The sequence below is a fragment of the Dermochelys coriacea genome, chromosome 4 (genome assembly GCF_009764565.3).
Source record: "Dermochelys coriacea isolate rDerCor1 chromosome 4, rDerCor1.pri.v4, whole genome shotgun sequence".
Taxonomy (NCBI): Eukaryota; Metazoa; Chordata; order Testudines; family Dermochelyidae; genus Dermochelys; species Dermochelys coriacea.
Window position 1 is genome coordinate 39,947,783 of NC_050071.1, and position 18,259 is coordinate 39,966,041.

Consider the following 18,259-nt stretch of genomic DNA (forward strand, 5'->3'; position numbering starts at 1 on the left):
GGATAGGTTGTAGATCCTATATGATCCGTTGGAGAGGTTTTAGCTGGGGGCTGGAGGTGATGGCTAGTGGTGTTCTGTTATTTTCTTTGTTGGGCCTGTCCTGTAGTAGGTAACTTCTGGGTACTCTTCTGGCTCTGTCAATCTCTTTCTTCACTTCTGCAGGTGGGTATTGTAGTTGTAAGAATGCTTGATAGAGATCCTGTAGATGTTTGTCTCTGTCTGAGAGGTTGGAGCAAATGCGATTGTATCGAAGAGCTTGGCTGTAGACAATGGATCATGTGATATGGTCTGGATGAAAGCTGGAGGCATGTAGGTAGGTATAGCGGTTAGTAGGTTTCCGGTATAGGGTGGTGTTTATGTGACCATCACTTATTAGCACCTTAGTGTCCAGGAAGTGGATCTCTTGTGTGGACTGGTCCAGGCTTACACCATCATAGGGCCTAAGCACATCAGCCAGACTATCAGAGGCTCGTTCACCTGCACATCTACCAATGTAATATATGCCATCACGTGTCAGCAATGCCCCACTGCCATGTACATTGATCAAACTGGACAGTCTCTACTTAAAAGAATAAATGGACACAAATCAAACGTCAGGAATTATAACATCCAAAAACCAGTTGGAGAACACTTCAGTCTCTTTGGTCACTCGATTTACAGACCTAAAAGTTGCAATTCTTCAACAAAAAACTTCAAAAACGGACTCTAAAGAGAGACTGCTGAATTAGAATTAATTTGAAAACTGGAAACAATTAACTTTGGGAGTGGATGGGTCATTACACAAAGTAAAACTATTTCCCCATGTTTGTTTCCCACTGCGCCCCCCGTTCCTCATATGTTCTTGTCAACTGCTGGAAATGGCCCACCTTGATTATCCCTACAAAAGGTCATCCCCCCCCCCCGCTCTCCTGTGGTAATAGCTCTCCTTACAGTGTGTATGGTAACACCATTGTTTCATGTTCTCTTTGTAATTAAATCTCCCCACTGTATTTTCCACTGAATGCGTCTGATGAAGTGAGCTGTAGCTCACGTAAGCTTATGCTCAAATAAATTTGTTAGTCTCTAAGGTGCCACAAGTACTCCTTTTCTTTTTATATTCAGAGTGAATGAGATTTTCAAATTCTTGACAGACTTATTTCACTATTTTTACCAATTAGAAAGAATAATGAATAATCTATGTCTGAAGATAAGCAAATGAGAGCTTGCCTTGTTAATATTTGCTCTGACATATTGTGTAGCCATAAAAGGAATGCAGAATAAATGTAATTGAAATGATTTCCGTTAGGTGTCACATGCCAGTGGCTCTCAACCTTTCCAGACTATTGTACCTCTTTCAGGAGTCTGATTTGTCTTGTACACCCTCAAGTTTGACCTCACTTAAAAACTACCGGCTTACAAAATAAGACATAAAAATGCAAAAGTGTCACAGCACACTATCACTGAAAAATTGCTTACTTTCTCATCTTTACTATATAATTATGAAATTGTTTGGAATAGAATTGTACTTACATTTCAGTGTATAGCATGTCAAGCACTATAAACAAGTCATTGTCTGTTTGAAATTTTAGTTTAGACTGACTTGGCTAGGGCTTTTTATGTAGCCTGTTGTAAAACTAGGCAAATACCTAAATGATGTGATGCACCCCCGGAAGACCTCTGCATAACCCTGGTTGAGAACCACTGACATGTGCAGTCGTGCTCTTCTGTAGCAAAGAAACCTATTTGAGGATCAGGTAAAAGGAGTCTATGGGCAACTGTTTCTCCAGACCCTCACACTTTGCAGACATAAGATTGGAGAGATCATTGGTAGCCTCCTTTTTTTCTCCCTTGTTATAGGCACCAAACTGTCACTTTGGGGCTTTTTAAACTTTTAATATCAATATTTAATTTAATAAATTTTATAACTTTTGTCCCAGTTTGTCTCCATGTGGTAGCTCTTCAGGCATCAGAAAAATATTTGTGCTTTTGCACCTACTTTGTAGCTTATCTCTGTTTATATATTTATACTGTGGGAAATCTCTCTTTGATACTTGGGCCCACATCATAGTTAGAATATCTGACTGTATCACAGTCTTTGGTACAGGATGGATTGATTTCAAATCAAGGTGATTTAAATCACCAAATGAAAAGTCTTGCTTTACTACTTTGATTTTAATCAACTTTTCCATTTGTACTTCAGTTATTTTCTAAAGAAAATCCAATCTCATTGGTTGCTACATTAAAACATGTTGATTTACAGCTCAATAGAGCCTTTACTCAAGATTTGATGCATCTTTTTGCTACCTAGGAGGGTACACTGACTATGAACATTTATTTAAGCAATTATGTAGATTTTTATTAATGGTACATTTTTAGCATGTTAGAAAATCATGAATGATATATTGGTCATTGGTAATTTAACTTTTTGCTCATGATTTGTGTTAAGCTGCATTAGGATGGTAACTGGAATTTAAACAAACACACAAAGTAGCATATAAAATTTATTTTATATTAACAAAACAACCTTTGATACTTTGAATATATAAACTTTTATTAAAATATGTTTCACATTTACAACTAAATGATTTATAAAGGAACAGTGGGATTAACTGTAGTCAGTGAATTAAACTGATTTGGATCAACCTGGGAAATTTTTCAAATATGCCTAAGTGAAAGTTCCTACTTGCTTAAGTCTCTTGAAAATGAGATAATAGCCTCCTAAGTTACTTGGGCTGTCCTTCAAACTTTTAAAACTAGTAGATCTCCTCCACTCCTCCTTTGTTTTTATTCATAGACTGGAAGAAAGAGAGAAGTTTTCCTGCTTTTTCAATTCCCAGTTGATTTCTCAGCTTCGAAGGAAGAAAATATTTTTTCTGTGCCTGCAGAAGAGGTCACTGCTATCAAAGTTGGTTTAAGCACTTACTTCAACAAACTCTGTTTCCAGGTGCTAGCTAGTGACATCCACCAGTTCAGTAGTGTGACTTTCTTTAAAACACCATCAGCAAACATGTACTGCTTGAATGATTCACCTCTAGCCCTGAAATTTATTATAGTTGGCGGTGATGCCCATGTCCTAGCCGCTGTATCTTCAGCAGCTAGTCATCTACCCTCATACTTCGGGTTGGGAATATTGGCAAGAAAATGAGGTGGAGTGAGTGCTTGATCCATCCCTTTTTACTGCTTGCGGGTTGTTTTTGGGTTTGTCTGTTTTCAATGACTCTGGAAGTTTTCTAAATTTCAACAGCATCAGCAATACAGAAACAATCTTTCTGCAGTTTGTCCAAGCTTTCAATATTTTCAGCATATCTTAGTCTGATGTTGACTATTTTGATTGTGATAGTTCCATCTGTTTTGTCACGGCTTTCTTCACAAATTGTCATCAGAATAGGCCAGTTCTAAATAAATAGCTCAAAACACACTCAAAAAACTCAAAACAAATAGCTCGGTCAACCACTGAATGTCATTGTATATCTTGGGGGACAGTTGGTTTGGATCCTCCTGCTCTCATCAGTGAAGCTGAAGCAAAGTGGTTGTTAGGGAAGAATTTACAATTTCAGCAATAGTTTCCTTTATTCCTAGTGTTGGGCATAAGTCTTTGGCTAAAAGATGCACCAAATGAGCACTACCCCCATAAAAGTTTCAGGGTTCCCTTCATTATCTTCTAGATTTCTTCTTGACTTGCTACATTTGCAGCATTGTCTGTGACAAAGCTATGTACTTGATGCTTGCATTTTTGTTCATAGTTTGTTATAACTTTTACTGCTGCTACTTTTATGTATTCTTCTGTATGGGTATTTCCTGATGTATTAGTTGTTTTTGTAACATAGACAACCCCATCTTCCGTTGTCTCTCACACACGTATTACTGATCACTTTGTACTTTGGTCCACCCATCAAGACTCAGATTAATGAATTTTCTGTCAAAGTTTTTCTCAACACTGTTCCGTTTCCTTCTCAGACAGTGTATGCAGAAACCTTACAGCAACATCTACTTTTTAGAGTGGCGTGTAGCCTGATTGTAATGATTGAACCATGTCAGTGAAATGTTTGTTCTGAGCAAGATGAAAAGGAAAATTCGATGCAGAAATTAACAAAGCAATCTTTTCATCTATGGAAACTTTGTGGAATCTGTCAGTTCTGATTATGAACCCATCCATGATTTTACTGGATGATGAAGTCTTTTTTGATACAGGTATGGTACTGCCTGACATGTTCAGTTGCAGCATTGCTGCTGGTATCAGCCAGATGGCTCTGTAGCTAATGGTATTGGAGATGATGGACATTGATAAGCTGTCTATGTCTAAGCTGGACCCTGAAACAAAATGGTAAAATCAAGTCACTCAGAGCTTTACTCAGTGCATTGCTTTAAAAGAAATTGTAAATGGAAGATCTTTCCTACTGCAGCTGTTTGTATTAGTGTTTAAATGATACGATTTATTTTAAACAGAGTTTTATAGGGAATATAATGAATTATAAGGATTATCTAAATCTACTCAAACCCTTATCTCTAGGAACATACCAAACAGCTGTAAAAAAACATTATTTTTTTAAGTTTTAAAATTCATAAGTGCCTTATAAAATTTTACTTTTAAACAGGAAATCTTCACCTAGAATGGGAGTACTTGTGGCACCTTAGAGACTAACAAATTTATTAGAGCATAAGCTTTCGTGAGCTACAGCTCACTTCATCGGATGAAGTGAGCTGTAGCTCACGAAAGCTTATGCTCTAATAAATTTGTTAGTCTCTAAGGTGCCACAAGTACTCCTTTTCTTTTTGCGAATACAGACTAACACGGCTGCTACTCTGAAACCTTCACCTAGAATGTTTGATTATACTGACAAATAAAAAATTGCTTGAGAAGTCCAGCAGCAACAACAAAAATGTATTTGATAAATACTTCCACAATAAACTAACATGCCAGTTATATTTTGATTCATAAATAGGTAATCTACTCTATAAACACAAATTTATGACAGAGTTTAAATTATTTACTCATATGGTAAGACATGGTGGGCTGTCCATAAGAATGGTGCAAAAATAAGTTTACTAACCAATTGATCCAGATTGTTCAGACATGTCCATATCATCATCTTCAAAGGCATTGCCTTCTGAGGAGGATTTTTTCATAACACTTCATTCTGACAGTCAGGGTTTGCTTCTCTTTGTTCCACTGTGTGCATTTGGCACATGCTCCTTTTTTTTTTTTTTTTTTTTTTTTTTTTTTTTTTTTTTTTTTTTTTTTACCCAGAGGTACGAGGAATGTCTTGAAAATGTTCCCAAATCTGATCTGCAGCCATAGCAGTTTTTTTCCCCTCCAGTTTTCAGGTGTCGAAAACAACATGAGATTGTACTCTCTGAAGGAATATTGTCCCTTTTTTCCCCCATAGTGTTCTGTGTTGACCCGAGTGTTTCTCTTTTCTGATTGCACTCTCTGTTCTTTCTCCTGTGGTACTTAACTACTCTACCCTTTTCCCCCAGAAAAATAAAAGAACTAATAAAACAACCACCCAAAATTTCTGCTGCTGTAACCATTGTGCCTTGTGAATTGAGTATTTTATTTGTTTAGCAACAGAGGAGTTAATTGAGAAATTAATGGATTTCTGTTTATTTGTATCTTTGTCTGTGTACACATGCAAGGAGACAGAACAAGACTATTTACTGGAAGTGCCCAGAACCATCCAGAAGCAAGGTCTGGTAGTTACTGGGAAGATCAGTGTTTTTTCATGAGCAGGAGAGTAAGTTTCCATGATGGGTGGAGTCATAAATATTCATAATTTTAAGAACTGAACCAATCAGAGCTCAGATCGGGAGAAGCTATAATATAGGCCAGTGAGACAACACAGGTGGGCTCAGTGGATGATCCTGGTGAGGTACATGATAGTGTCTCCAGGAGTCAGTGGCTTGGTTTGAATGCCAGTCTCTTGCACCCAGTAGCATAGCCACTGGTTCTCCCCCCCCCCCCCATGGGATCAAGTCCTTAATGCAATACATGACCTATTGAGTCATAGTTATAAAGCTTGACCTCAAAGTTAGATGTTTCTAACCTGTGGTTCTTTATATAGAAAAGCAGCCTTTGACTCGAAGCTTTTGATAGAGGCTCATGGATTCATCGTATTTATTTTGTATTTTAAGGTTTTAAGAGACTGTAATGAGTTTGATATTTTGTATTAAATTCAGATTTCACTTTACACAGATTTATTTTGAAAAAGAATTATATTTTGACCCTGGTTCTCCCAGTTCCTTGGCTACTGCCCTAATCACTGGACAATCCTTCTAATCAACTCTAGGCAGGTATTCATAGTGCTAGCTGGGAATTGAGGGCCCAGAGGATTATACAATAGCATTTGAGGCAATACACTCTGGGGTGGTGTTCTGCCTGCGGAGCTGGGAGGAAGGTGGACTGGCCGAACTGATTACATGGACATGATTGTGGTGTCCTGTTGTTTCTGAAACAAATATGTTAAACCAGTTATAGGAAGACAGTTGTGTGCCATACAAGGCAGCTGGTAGGTGTGATGCACTGTTAGCTGATCATAGTTACTGACTGAATATTAAGCATGTATGTAGACCCAAACTGTATTTTAGATGCAACTCTGACAATAGCTTTTTGAGATATCTCTGTTGAAAGTTACAGGGTGCCTCACCAGCCTCAGTTCATTTTCATTGATTCCTTCTCTTGCAAGATAAATTGATCTCCTGATGCGATAGAACCTGCTTTTTTATTTTTATTTTATTATCCATCACTTTTAAATTTTTAAATAGTCTGTTATTCATCCTTGAAGATCATCTTTTGGAAATACCCCTTTGCCCTCCACTGGTTTGTGTTCCTACTGTCTGATGTTTTTGGCTTTTCCACTTCCCACACGCAATGTGTTGGGAGGCAACAAAGTAGCAGCTGTAACTAAAAACATAATTGTTTTAATGCAATGTGTAAATAAAGTTTGTGGGGGGGGGGAAGATACTATTTGCATTTCATTGGATACAAATAGCTGTAATGTCAGCTGTGGTGGAGCTTAAGAACCTCTGACTCCAGTTTTTCCATGAAATTGGAGGCAGGGGCCATAGCCACTATTCTTAATTAAAGTAATCAGGACAAGAATTTTGATTTAAAAAAAAAAAGTGAATCTTTATGGTTTCCAAGTCTCATAAGCTGACAAAGTGGACAAATTTAAAAAGGAAAAGCTTTGCAGCTTTTCACACTCATGAAGTTGAGCTAATATTCCTTTGGGGAGGGAACTACATGATGATCTTTTTGTTTTCTCCTATTTAGGGTACTACTAGGATTTAAAAAAAATACTTCCATTTAACTTTTTTGGTTGTAAGGGGATTATAGGGAGCAGTGCTCACAGCCAGTGTTTAAATTGTAAGAGTATAACAAGGTCTCTGTCTTGCACATACCAGAGCCAAAATTATGCCTTTCTGATACAGGTTTTTAAAATTAAGTCTAAGTAATTAAGAAATGAAAACTTCTATGAAACTTTTGTGTATGCATGTCTGGTAGTGTTAGTTACAGTTAAACCTGGCTTAAGTGACTGCCTAAGGGACCAGCCGCAGTCAGTTGCCTATTAAAAGTGGTCTTTAAAGGTCAAACAGTTGTTCTGGAAACAGTAATATGTATGTGTTACCACAGAATGTTTGTTTGTATCCACCCTGCTTAGGATACTTAATAAACTGAAACTAAAATTACAGAAAAAAACATAAAACAACTCTCCACTGTATGTCTTTTGCCGAAATTAATTTGAGCAAAAGTGAATCATGGGCTTCTGGAAAAATTTGGAGACTTTTGGATAAGGTGTTGTTCATAATCTTTTCTAATATTTCTATACTTTTATTATTGTAGAGAAGTTTAGTGCACTGGAATATTCAGTAACTTTGGGCATGGATGACTAAATGAGGATAGCAGGCTTTTATAAAGTACTGGGGTAACCTGAACAGGTGGTTGTTTGTGTTGAAGAGGGGTTTGTTTTTTTTTTTTTTTTTTTTTTAAATAAAATATGGTTACTAAAATATCTGGCTCTACTTCAGAATACTTGTTGGGATTGTCTGCTGGTTGTCCGTATAGATTTCATTCTCACAGAACAGATTGAAAATTAACAAATGTTCTTATTTTCCTCAGGTTTAGCAGACAGGTTTGAAGAATATCCCAAACTTAGAGAGCTCATCAGACTAAAGGACGAACTAATATCTAAATCTAACACTCCCCCCATGTAAGTGTTTGTTTTTGTTAGAAACTGGTTTCTGCTGTCCAGACTCTCTTAATGTTGGCTGTCTGCGCCACAAATCTTTTTATCTTTCAGCACCTGTTTAAGATTTACACTTTCTATTTCTGGTTTGTGAATCTAAATTAAATCACTGAATCCTCAATAGAATGCAACCATTTTATTTTGGATAATTTAATTTAGCATTTAATTGATGTCTGTATATAAATTAGATTTTCTTACCAGAGCATGAGGGGTCATGAAGCCTGAAAAAATATCTTTGTAGACTGTGCTTTCAGCCTCATTCGGATGTAAAATTTTGGCAGCCAAAACGGAGAAATGTATATGAAAAAGCTTGATCTAGAACAATGTAGTTTCAAACCACAAGAAAACCTTGTTTTAAGAAAATTTGACATTTTATTTAATGTTCAGCGGCCTAAATATTTTGAAAATGCTGTTCTTACAATAAGTATCTTTTCCACATGTGCATAGTAGCTACCACGTTGGTATCTAGCTCTACTTTACAATAAGAGAAGCAAGAGACTAGCTTGAGGTGGCTTGCCTTGTTAAACTTCTTTGTTTTCTCCCTGTTCCTACAGAATTTCAGCTGTATTTTAAAATATGCTATTTTTCTACCCATATGCTTGAACCTCAATGCATGTGAACTGATACATTATAGTACTGACTTTAATCTGTATCCAGAAAGAGAGTAATTTTCTGTACTCCTTATTTATCCAATTAGCTTGATTGAAATCAGTTGGTTCCAAAATAAGAACCGAGAAGTATGAAGTACCACCTTTCATCTGAGTGGGTGTTAACCCTGACTGAAGATGGTACACATGTTAACCTTAATTGTTGGCTAATAAAGAATAAAATAATCATGGTGTTCTAAGATTATGGTAGCATTTTGCTTGCCATCACTCTTTATCTCACTAATACAAAAATGGGTAAAATCCAACTGGCATTCCCTAAATAGATCAACCAAAACTTCCTAGATATGGCCAGGAGGAATATTATTCCATAAATCAAACCTAGCAAGACTCTCTCTCATAATATTGTAGAATTAATTTTTCACAGAGAGAGAATAGTAATTAGCAACTGGTGAGGAGGATAGGCTATACATGAGCCAGAAATGGGACAAGTATTAAATCTGCACATTTGAGTCCCAGAAATAGCTTGCTAAAAGCAAAATTTCTAAGCGATTTAAAACACATTCTACATATGGGGAATGCAAATTGCCCTCCATATTCTCTCCCCCCTGCCCCCCAATCAATAATAGCTGAGCAACAACTGGCTTTTCTTTCCTAAATGGAGATACTTTTCAAAAACATTCCATGTAAATGATTGTTCCTTGATGCTGTACCAGATCATATGTGGACAGTTGTCTAGCCCTTTTCCCTACTCGCTATCCCTGAATCCTTATTGCTGCGTCTTAAAAGGACTCCTCTTTGAAAGTATCATTAGTTTAGTTATATTGAACTTTCATAGTGTAATGGTGTAGATTACATTTTGGGACCTTCTGCTTTCCTGTTTGTTATTCCACAACATCTGTGTACAGCACTTTATGTTCAAGGTAACTTTAATATATTTTTGCATGTATTTAATGCATTGTAGCCCCTAGAAATCAAGAGGAGACACATCTTTCCACTGACCCCAAATTCCCACAGAGTGCTTGCTGGGGAACTGCAGTTCAACTTTGTCCAAGCAATTTGTCATAGTTTATTATCTCTTTTAAATAGGTATTTACAAGCAGACTTGGAAGCCTTTGACATTAGAGAACTAAAGTCCAAATTTGATGTGATTCTTTTGGAACCTCCATTGGAAGAATACTACAGAGAGACTGGCATCACAGCCAATGAAAAATGCTGGACTTGGGATGATGTAAGCTTTTTTTCTTACTGTGCAAAAAGTCTTTGTAAACGCCTTTATAAAATAGATTGAAGTGTAGATTTCGGTGTACAGCCTTTTTTACATAGGATTTGTGTGAGAAAAGTGAGGCCTTGTAAAAACTAAGGTGTGTGTGTGTGTGTGTGTGTGTGTGGGGGGGGGGGGTATGTGTGGTGTGTATTTACACACTTAAATTGTTAAGTAACTTTCAAAGTTTTTCTTGAAAACTAGGCTTATGCCCTTTTTTGGCCCATCATGATGTATAAAGAAGTCCTGAAAGGATTTTTAAATCAATCCCCACATCCAAAAAACCCTTCATTTTTTGCTGCTTGTTTTTAACCTTAGAAATCTTATGAATAGCCAGTCTTGTCTTTCCTGGTTTTGCTGGATAACTTCTTGAGGAGGTTTCAGATGTGTATTAGGATCACTTGCTCCTTAATTGAACTGGTGCAATAATTGAATCTTTTTACAGACATCCTTTCTCCAAGTGTTGATTATGTATTGGAGTTAAACAGGTATTAACAGAAGGCAACCAAAGCCCACTATAATTCTGAAAAGTCTGATTAAAAATTCTTCCCCTTAGTTGTTGTTTCTCTTATGTCATTTTTACTAAATGTCAAGTCACCATAGACTTTTCCAAGGTAGACAAGAACAGAGATTCTAATGTAAAAAAACAAAGAAGGAAGCCCCTTGATAAAACTTTCCAGACTTTATATATGATAAAGAAGCAAAAATTATATAAATCCAGTTTTTTTTCCCCCATTTTCAGCTCATGTTTACTGTAGTATTTATTTTATTTAAATGTATGTACTCTGCCTATGTTAGTACTAGGAAAATTAGACATAAAATACACTTTTTTAAAATGCCCTCCACTCCAACATAATGAAGAAGAAAATCACCTTGTTTTAATCTCAATTAGCTCTGAACTACATAATTTTCCCTCAGTTATCTCATATGTTAACCTCCTGAGGAAAACAGATGGGGTCTTGAGACTTAGTTCTGTTACCCTAGTGTCTTGTCATTTAATTTTACACACCTATGGCCATCTCAGTTGTTTGTCATGACTTAAGAGCACAGCTATGGCTTCCTTTCAGACAAAGAGCCGCATACCAATCTAGACATGGAGATGTTCAGTGGGCACACATGAAAGGCAAAAATAACGGAGAAGCAAGTGGTAACGGAGAAGCAAACTTGCATCCAACTGTAATGAATGAGTTTGAAACAGTCATACCATACCCATGATAATAGACTTCAGTATTAGGATTCATCAAGAAAAACATTGAAGCAGTTGAGAAACATAACACATCAAATAATCTAGAAGAAAAAACAAAGTGTACAAGGAGAGCAACTTGTTATAAGTTTCACTATTTTATTTTGCAATAGTTCCTGTTGCATTATTTTTTGCCATTGCAGTAAATGAGACTTGGTTTGATGTATTAGCAAGTTACAGATGAATCCCTTCAACCTGCATGCATCTGTTAGTCATTACATCTGAAGTTGTTTCACTCTAAATGTTACTCTTATTTTTTGAGCCTCGATTTTGATATTTTTTTTCTATTTAAACCTGGAAATGAAAGGAATGCCTCTCATATAAATTACCTATGTATTGGCTAAGTCTTGTGACCAGTTTTAGATAAGTGAAGCAGAGTATTTCTGGGTTTAAACTGCTAAGAGATGAGACTAAGATAATCTCATGTTTTCAAGAAAACTGTATATTGGCTATAGATATATTTTTTGGACTTTAAATCTATAAATTTCTCTTCTGTGTAGATTTGATTTATTTAAAGTTGCATACTTATCACTGTGGCCAACAAGTATTAATGTTTCCAAAAGAGGCTGAAGCAGTGGTAGTGCATTCATTTTAATTGAGTAGTGCTGACCATTCTCCTACTTTCATTGTAAAACAGTGGTTCCAAAACTTTTCATGGTCATGCATCCCCCCCCCAACCCCTTCCCACCCCACTCCCCATGGGGCTGTGGCTCTAGGTGAAGAGGGGGGAGGATGGACAAGAGTAAGGCGGCCAAGGCTGGGGTTGCGTCTGCGACCAGGAATGGAGCTGAGGCCAGGTGCTGACGCTGGGGGCAGAACTGGAGTTGGGTGCAGGGATGAAGCTGGGGCATGGCAGAGTTGGGGTTGGAGCGGGGCTGGGTGCCCCCATGGGGGCTGGCCTGGGCTTTGCTGCACACGCCTTCCCCCTCCCCCCCCCCGAATGTTTTTGTGGCCTCCCTTGGGGGGGCATGCCCCACACTTTGGGGACCACTGTTCTAAAATGTTCTGATTGCTGTATATGGCCCAGGTCAGCGTGAAGAATAACAGAACATGTGGGAATGGATGGCACTGATTGGGTACTGGCAAAATAACACAAAATCCATTCTCCAGCAAATGTATTAAAAGTAGCACCAGTGAAGAGAATGAGGGTCTAGATTAACACCAGTAATATGTATTCTTAAGGTTGTGGTGGCAATGTTAGATATTGTTCCTGATATAATTTGTGATCATACTACATATATTAAACAAAATCTTAATTCAGAAAACATTTAACATTTTGTTCCGTTCTGTTTTTATAGATTATGAAACTGGAAATTGAAGAGATTGCAGCCCCAAGGTCTTTTGTCTTTCTGTGGTGTGGCTCAGGGGAGGGTCTGGATCTTGGCAGAGTGGTAAGAACATATTTTAAACTAAACCTAGGCTGAGACAAAATAAATATTTACTCAAGAACGCTATGATGGTCTCTTCTCTGTGCATAGACTCCTCAGTTTTAAATGTTGACAGGCTTTTTGTTACTGTGACAGATGCAGAGGGGAAATTAATCCGGCATTAATCCTTAGACACTTATTTTCCTTATGGGTAGCTGTAGATATCTGAGGATGAATACATCTGTGGTCTCCAAAGAGATACCTTACTGTTTTAGCTCTAGTTTGTTCGTGGCTGCTGTGGTAGTAGCATGCCTTATTCTAGGTGATTACATTACTGTCTGTACAGAAAGCCAAACAAATCCTAGTAGAATGTGTGCTTTTCAGTGAACGTTTTCAGGATGGCACCAGTATTGTCATATCACAATTTCGAGAAACTCTTGCATGTTAGACTCCTTATTTTTTTTTAAACAGGTTGAATTTAGGCTCTTAATGTTTTTAGTGAGCTGTATAAAGTTAGAGCATGACTATTTTATTGTTATGCAGTAATTTTTATATATAGTTACCCTAAATTCAGGCGTACTCTTATTTATTGTTACATTTTTTTATCCTGTTCCCTGTAGAAATGTTTTTGATCTTTAAAATCTTTCATCTCTCTTACAGTGTAGCTTAGTTAGCTGAACAGAGTAATTGTGTGTGTGTGTGTGTGTGTGTGTGTGTGTGTGTGTGTGGTACTGAAGGGGGGAGAAGTTAAGGCCAATGAGATGTTCTGTATTCAAATGAAGGGCAGTATATAGCCATTAATTTCTTTCTATACAGTACATTTTATTTAAGTTCTTTTGATACAGGCTCACTGAATAACTTTTGCTGCATACTTGATTCTGGTCACATTGAAGCAAAAGTATGTTAGTTAAGTAGTTTTCAAATGTGATAAATAGCCAGCACAGTTTCAGAGTAGATGGTTTTTTTCAGTCTGTGCTAGCAGACACTGGGCATTAGACTCCCATTTCCTCCCTCCAAAGTAGGTTTGTAGCAGTTTTTAAAGAGAGCTATTATAGCACTTGTAAACATTTGTGTCCTTGTTTACATTTGTTTTTGTGCAGTCACCCACTGTTGAACTACCATGCAGCTGTCCCAGTGGTAGCAACAATGGGAGCATTGCTTTAGATAGAACTAAAACAGCTGTCTGCATTTTCACCACTGCGTTGTTTAGACCTGCTCTGAGCAAAGTCATTGTCACAGAGGTAAAAACGCCAGTATCCAGCTACACAAGTGCTCCATAGGAGCTGCACCAAACAGTGAGATGGTGTGAGACTTCCAGAAAAGGGTGATGTAGACACACGAGATAGTATGAATGCAAACAATGTTTGGAAACTTGATTTCAGAACATGGTTAAAATTAAAGTGTGGAGATAAGTGTTTCGTATATTGATGATTGACCCCCTCCTTCAAACAAGCACAGAAGACAAACCTATTACATCTTACTAAGTCTATCTTAATTCTTAAATACATTGTTCCGGTATTTGATATAATTGTAACTATTCTTGTTTGAAATATTTTAGTGTCTACGCAAGTGGGGTTACAGACGATGTGAAGATATTTGTTGGATTAAAACCAATAAAAACAATCCTGGAAAGACCAAGACTCTGGATCCTAAAGCTGTTTTCCAAAGAACAAAGGTACAGCTCTGGCTGAATTTTTCTCCTCCCTCCTCAGTTGATCTAAAAAAAACACCAGGTGCTCTATGGCAATTGGTGGTCTCTGTAGTTTCAGAAAAATGGGTGCTAGGATTTTAGATTTCTTTTACTTTCTTGCATGGATTGGTTTTCACAGAACGGGTAATTAATTTTTCATCAATTCTAGATTCTTTACTCAATTTGATTAAATATACAGTCATCATCCACATTTAATGTTGCTTTAGGAAGTTTTTATGATTTTCTGAATGTTCTTACTCATTCAAGTCTCGTTGAAATGTTGATAGACAGGAAAGGGAATCATAGAAATGCTTTCCCATTCTATCAACCTGCAGGAAGATGAAAGCTGGATCCAATTTTGTATTGTTTTCATTGTGCCTACCTGTTGGTAGAGTTGATTGTTTTTTCACTTTTAGGTTGTCAGATTTTAAAAACCACTATTGAAATGTAAATGATACATGTTACATGAGCAAATGCTGGCTTCACAAATGTTTCCTCTCATTACTTGCTCAAATAACAGATGGAAATTGGGCTGGGATTTAGATTAGTCCTGTATAGAAAAAAGAAAAGGAGTACTTGTGGCACTTTAGAGATTAACATTTATTTGAGCATAAGCTTTCGTGAGCTACAGCTCACTTCATCGGATGCATTCAGTGGAAAATACAGTGGGGATATTTATATGCACAGAGAACATGAAACAATGGGTGTTACCATACACACTGTAAGAAGAGTGTTCGCTTAAGATGAGCTATTACCAGCAGGAGAGCGGGGGAGGAGAGGAAGAAAACCTTTTGTAGTGATGATTGAAGTGGGCCATTTCCAACAGTTGACAAGAACGTCTGAAGAAAAGGAGTACTTGTGGCACCTTAGAGACTAACAAATTTATTAGAGCATAAGCTTTCGTGAGCTACAGCTCACTTCATCGGATGCATTTGGTGGAAAAAACAGAGGAGAGATTTATATACACACACACACACACACACAGAGAACATGAAACAATGGGTTTATCATACACACTGTAAGGAGAGTGATCACTTAAGATAAGCCATCACCAGCAGCAGGGGGGGAAAGGAGGAAAACCTTTCATGGTGACAAGCAGGTAGGCTAATTCCAGCAGTTAACAAGAATATCAGAGGAACAGTGGGGGGTGGGGTGGGAGGGAGAAATACCATGGGGAAATAGTTTTACTTTGTGTAATGACTCATCCATTCCCAGTCTCTATTCAAGCCTAAGTTAATTGTATCCAGTTTGCAAATTAATTCCAATTCAGCAGTCTCTCCTTGGAGTCTGTTTTTGAAGCTTTTTTGTTGAAGTATAGCCACTCTTAGGTCTGTGATCGAGTGACCAGAGAGATTGAAGTGTTCTCCAACTGGTTTTTGAATGTTATAATTCTTGACGTCTGATTTGTGTCCATTCATTCTTTTACGTAGAGACTGTCCAGTTTGGCCAATATACATGGCAGAGGGGCATTGCTGGCACATGATGGCATATATCACAATGGTATCACATTGTCTACAGCCAAGCGCTACGATATAACCGCATTTGCTCCAACCCCTCAGACAGAGACAAACACCTACAAGATCTCTATCATGCATTCCTACAACTACAATACCCACCTGCTGAAGTGAAGAAACAGATTGACAGAGCCAGAAGAGTACCCAGAAGTCACCTACTACAGGACAGGCCCAACAAAGAAAACAACAGAACGCCACTAGCCATCACCTTCAGCCCCCAACTAAGACCTCTCCAACGCATCATCAAGGATCTACAACCTATCCTGAAGGACGAGCCATCGCTCTCTCAGATCTTGGGAGACAGACCAGTCCTTGCTTACAGACAGCCCCCCAGTCTGAAGCAAATACTCACCAGCAACCACACACCACACAACAGAACCACTAACCCAGGAACCTATCCTTGCAACAAAGCCCGTTGCCAACTCTGTCCACATATCTATTCAGGGGATACCATCATAGGGCCTAATCACATCAGCCACACTATCAGAGGCTCGTTCACCTGCGCATCTACCAATGTGATATATGCCATCATGTGCCAGCAATGCCCCTCTGCCATGTACATTGGCCAAACTGGACAGTCTCTACGTAAAAGAATGAATGGACACAAATCAGACGTCAAGAATTATAACATTCAAAAACCAGTTGGAGAACACTTCAATCTCTCTGGTCACTCGATCACAGACCTAAGAGTGGCTATCCTTCAACAAAAAAGCTTCAAAAACAGACTCCAATGAGAGACTGCTGAATTGGAATTAATTTGCAAACTGGATACAATTAACTTAGGCTTGAATAGAGACTGGGAATGGATGAGTCATTACACAAAGTAAAACTATTTCCCCATGGTATTTCTCCCTCCCACCCCACCCCCCACTGTTCCTCTGATATTCTTGTTAACTGCTGGAATTAGCCTACCTTGCTTGTCACCATGAAAGGTTTTCCTCCTTTCCCCCCCCCGCTGCTGGTGATGGCTTATCTTAAGTGATCACTCTCCTTACAGTGTGTATGATAAACCCATTGTTTCATGTTCTCTGTGTGTGTGTATATAAATCTCTCCTCTGTTTTTTCCACCAAATGCATCCGATGAAGTGAGCTGTAGCTCACGAAAGCTTATGCTCTAATAAATTTGTTAGTCTCTAAGGTGCCACAAGTACTCCTTTTCTTTTTGCGAATACAGACTAACACGGCTGCTACTCTGAAACCTGATCTTAAGGACTACAGCCATCTCCCAGTGTCCTACAAGGAAGAGGCTTTTCACTGCATATGGATGCACGATAAACTTTGGTTCAAATTTAAATATTTACTTGATGATGTAGACTAAATTAAATGCGTCTTTGAATGATTAGTGTAGTAAGAGTAGGTTATAGGTTAGAAAGCTTAACGTATTATGTGAGAGTTGTAGTGGTAATCATAAATAGGCTACAGTCGTTAGGAACTGTTTTAGGATATTTCATTTAACATAGTAATCGAACACATTTGTTTTAGTGATTACAGGGAGCTGTCTCTCAATGCCTGGCTTATAACAATTTAAAATTTCACTAACCTGATCACCAATTGATATGCTTCGATCATTAAGCAGAATCTCCATGATTATTACTATTTTAGTTGTGATCCAACTTTTACTTCGACTTAAATGGGTTTTGGACCAGTCCTTTATATGCTTTTCTAACGTAAATATGGGTGGGTGTATATTTTTTGTGTATGGTAGTTAAAGGCCAGATGTTTTACAACTTTTTCATGAATAAAAATAAGGGTTTTATGTACATTGGAGATAGATCATGTCGTTTTGTCAAAGGAATTTGGTTGTTGATGCTGGTAACTAAGAATTTGCCTGTGTAATGTTGTGTATACATGAATTTGGTATCAAGGTTGGTGTCAGAATTGGTTATATAACAAGAATATGTGGGAAATTAGAGCCAATTTTATTCTGATCTGTTAGATGGCCAAGTTCATATTCTCTGTCAAATGTGAAGAAGGGAATATTCACTGATAGTATTTCTATACAGTATCAAGTGTCAAAACTTAAGACAAAAAGTTGATACAACCTCCATTGAAAGATATTACTTAAATGTAATATATACCTGTGGCATTTATAAACCGTGTTCCCTATGTTAGAAAGGTTGTTTTTCACTGATATGCTGGTAAAAACCAGGTTTATCAATCTTGGCATGATGGGTGATTTGCCTAGGGATTTTCTGTGCTCCATCCTATTCTACTTAAATATTTGTCTGAGAAATGGTAAAACCTAAAACGTAAGTGCTGTCAGTAAGCTCAGTATGTTGGATAGTTTTTCTTTGCTTCTTCTCAGTCGATCTCTAGCCCCTACCCCGTCTGCCAAAAATATGGAAATGATTATA

At 37.7% G+C, this 18,259-nt stretch overlaps 1 protein-coding gene across 5 annotated transcripts in view; it reads left to right on the forward strand.

The window, feature by feature from the left end:
• The window catches only part of METTL14 (methyltransferase 14, N6-adenosine-methyltransferase subunit), a 33,756-nt gene that overhangs the window by 9,016 nt on the left and 6,481 nt on the right, over positions 1-18,259 (forward strand). For all 5 annotated transcript variants that reach the window (XR_006280896.1, XM_038399224.2, XM_038399223.2 and 2 more), the window contains 4 exons: positions 8,096-8,186; positions 9,917-10,058; positions 12,633-12,725; positions 14,260-14,376. Coding sequence is in view for 4 of the 5 variants with exons in the window: in XM_038399224.2 (XP_038255152.1) it covers positions 8,096-8,186; positions 9,917-10,058; positions 12,633-12,725; positions 14,260-14,376 (443 nt within the window). In the remaining variant the exon portion in view is untranslated. The remainder of the gene's footprint in view (positions 1-8,095; positions 8,187-9,916; positions 10,059-12,632; positions 12,726-14,259; positions 14,377-18,259) is intronic.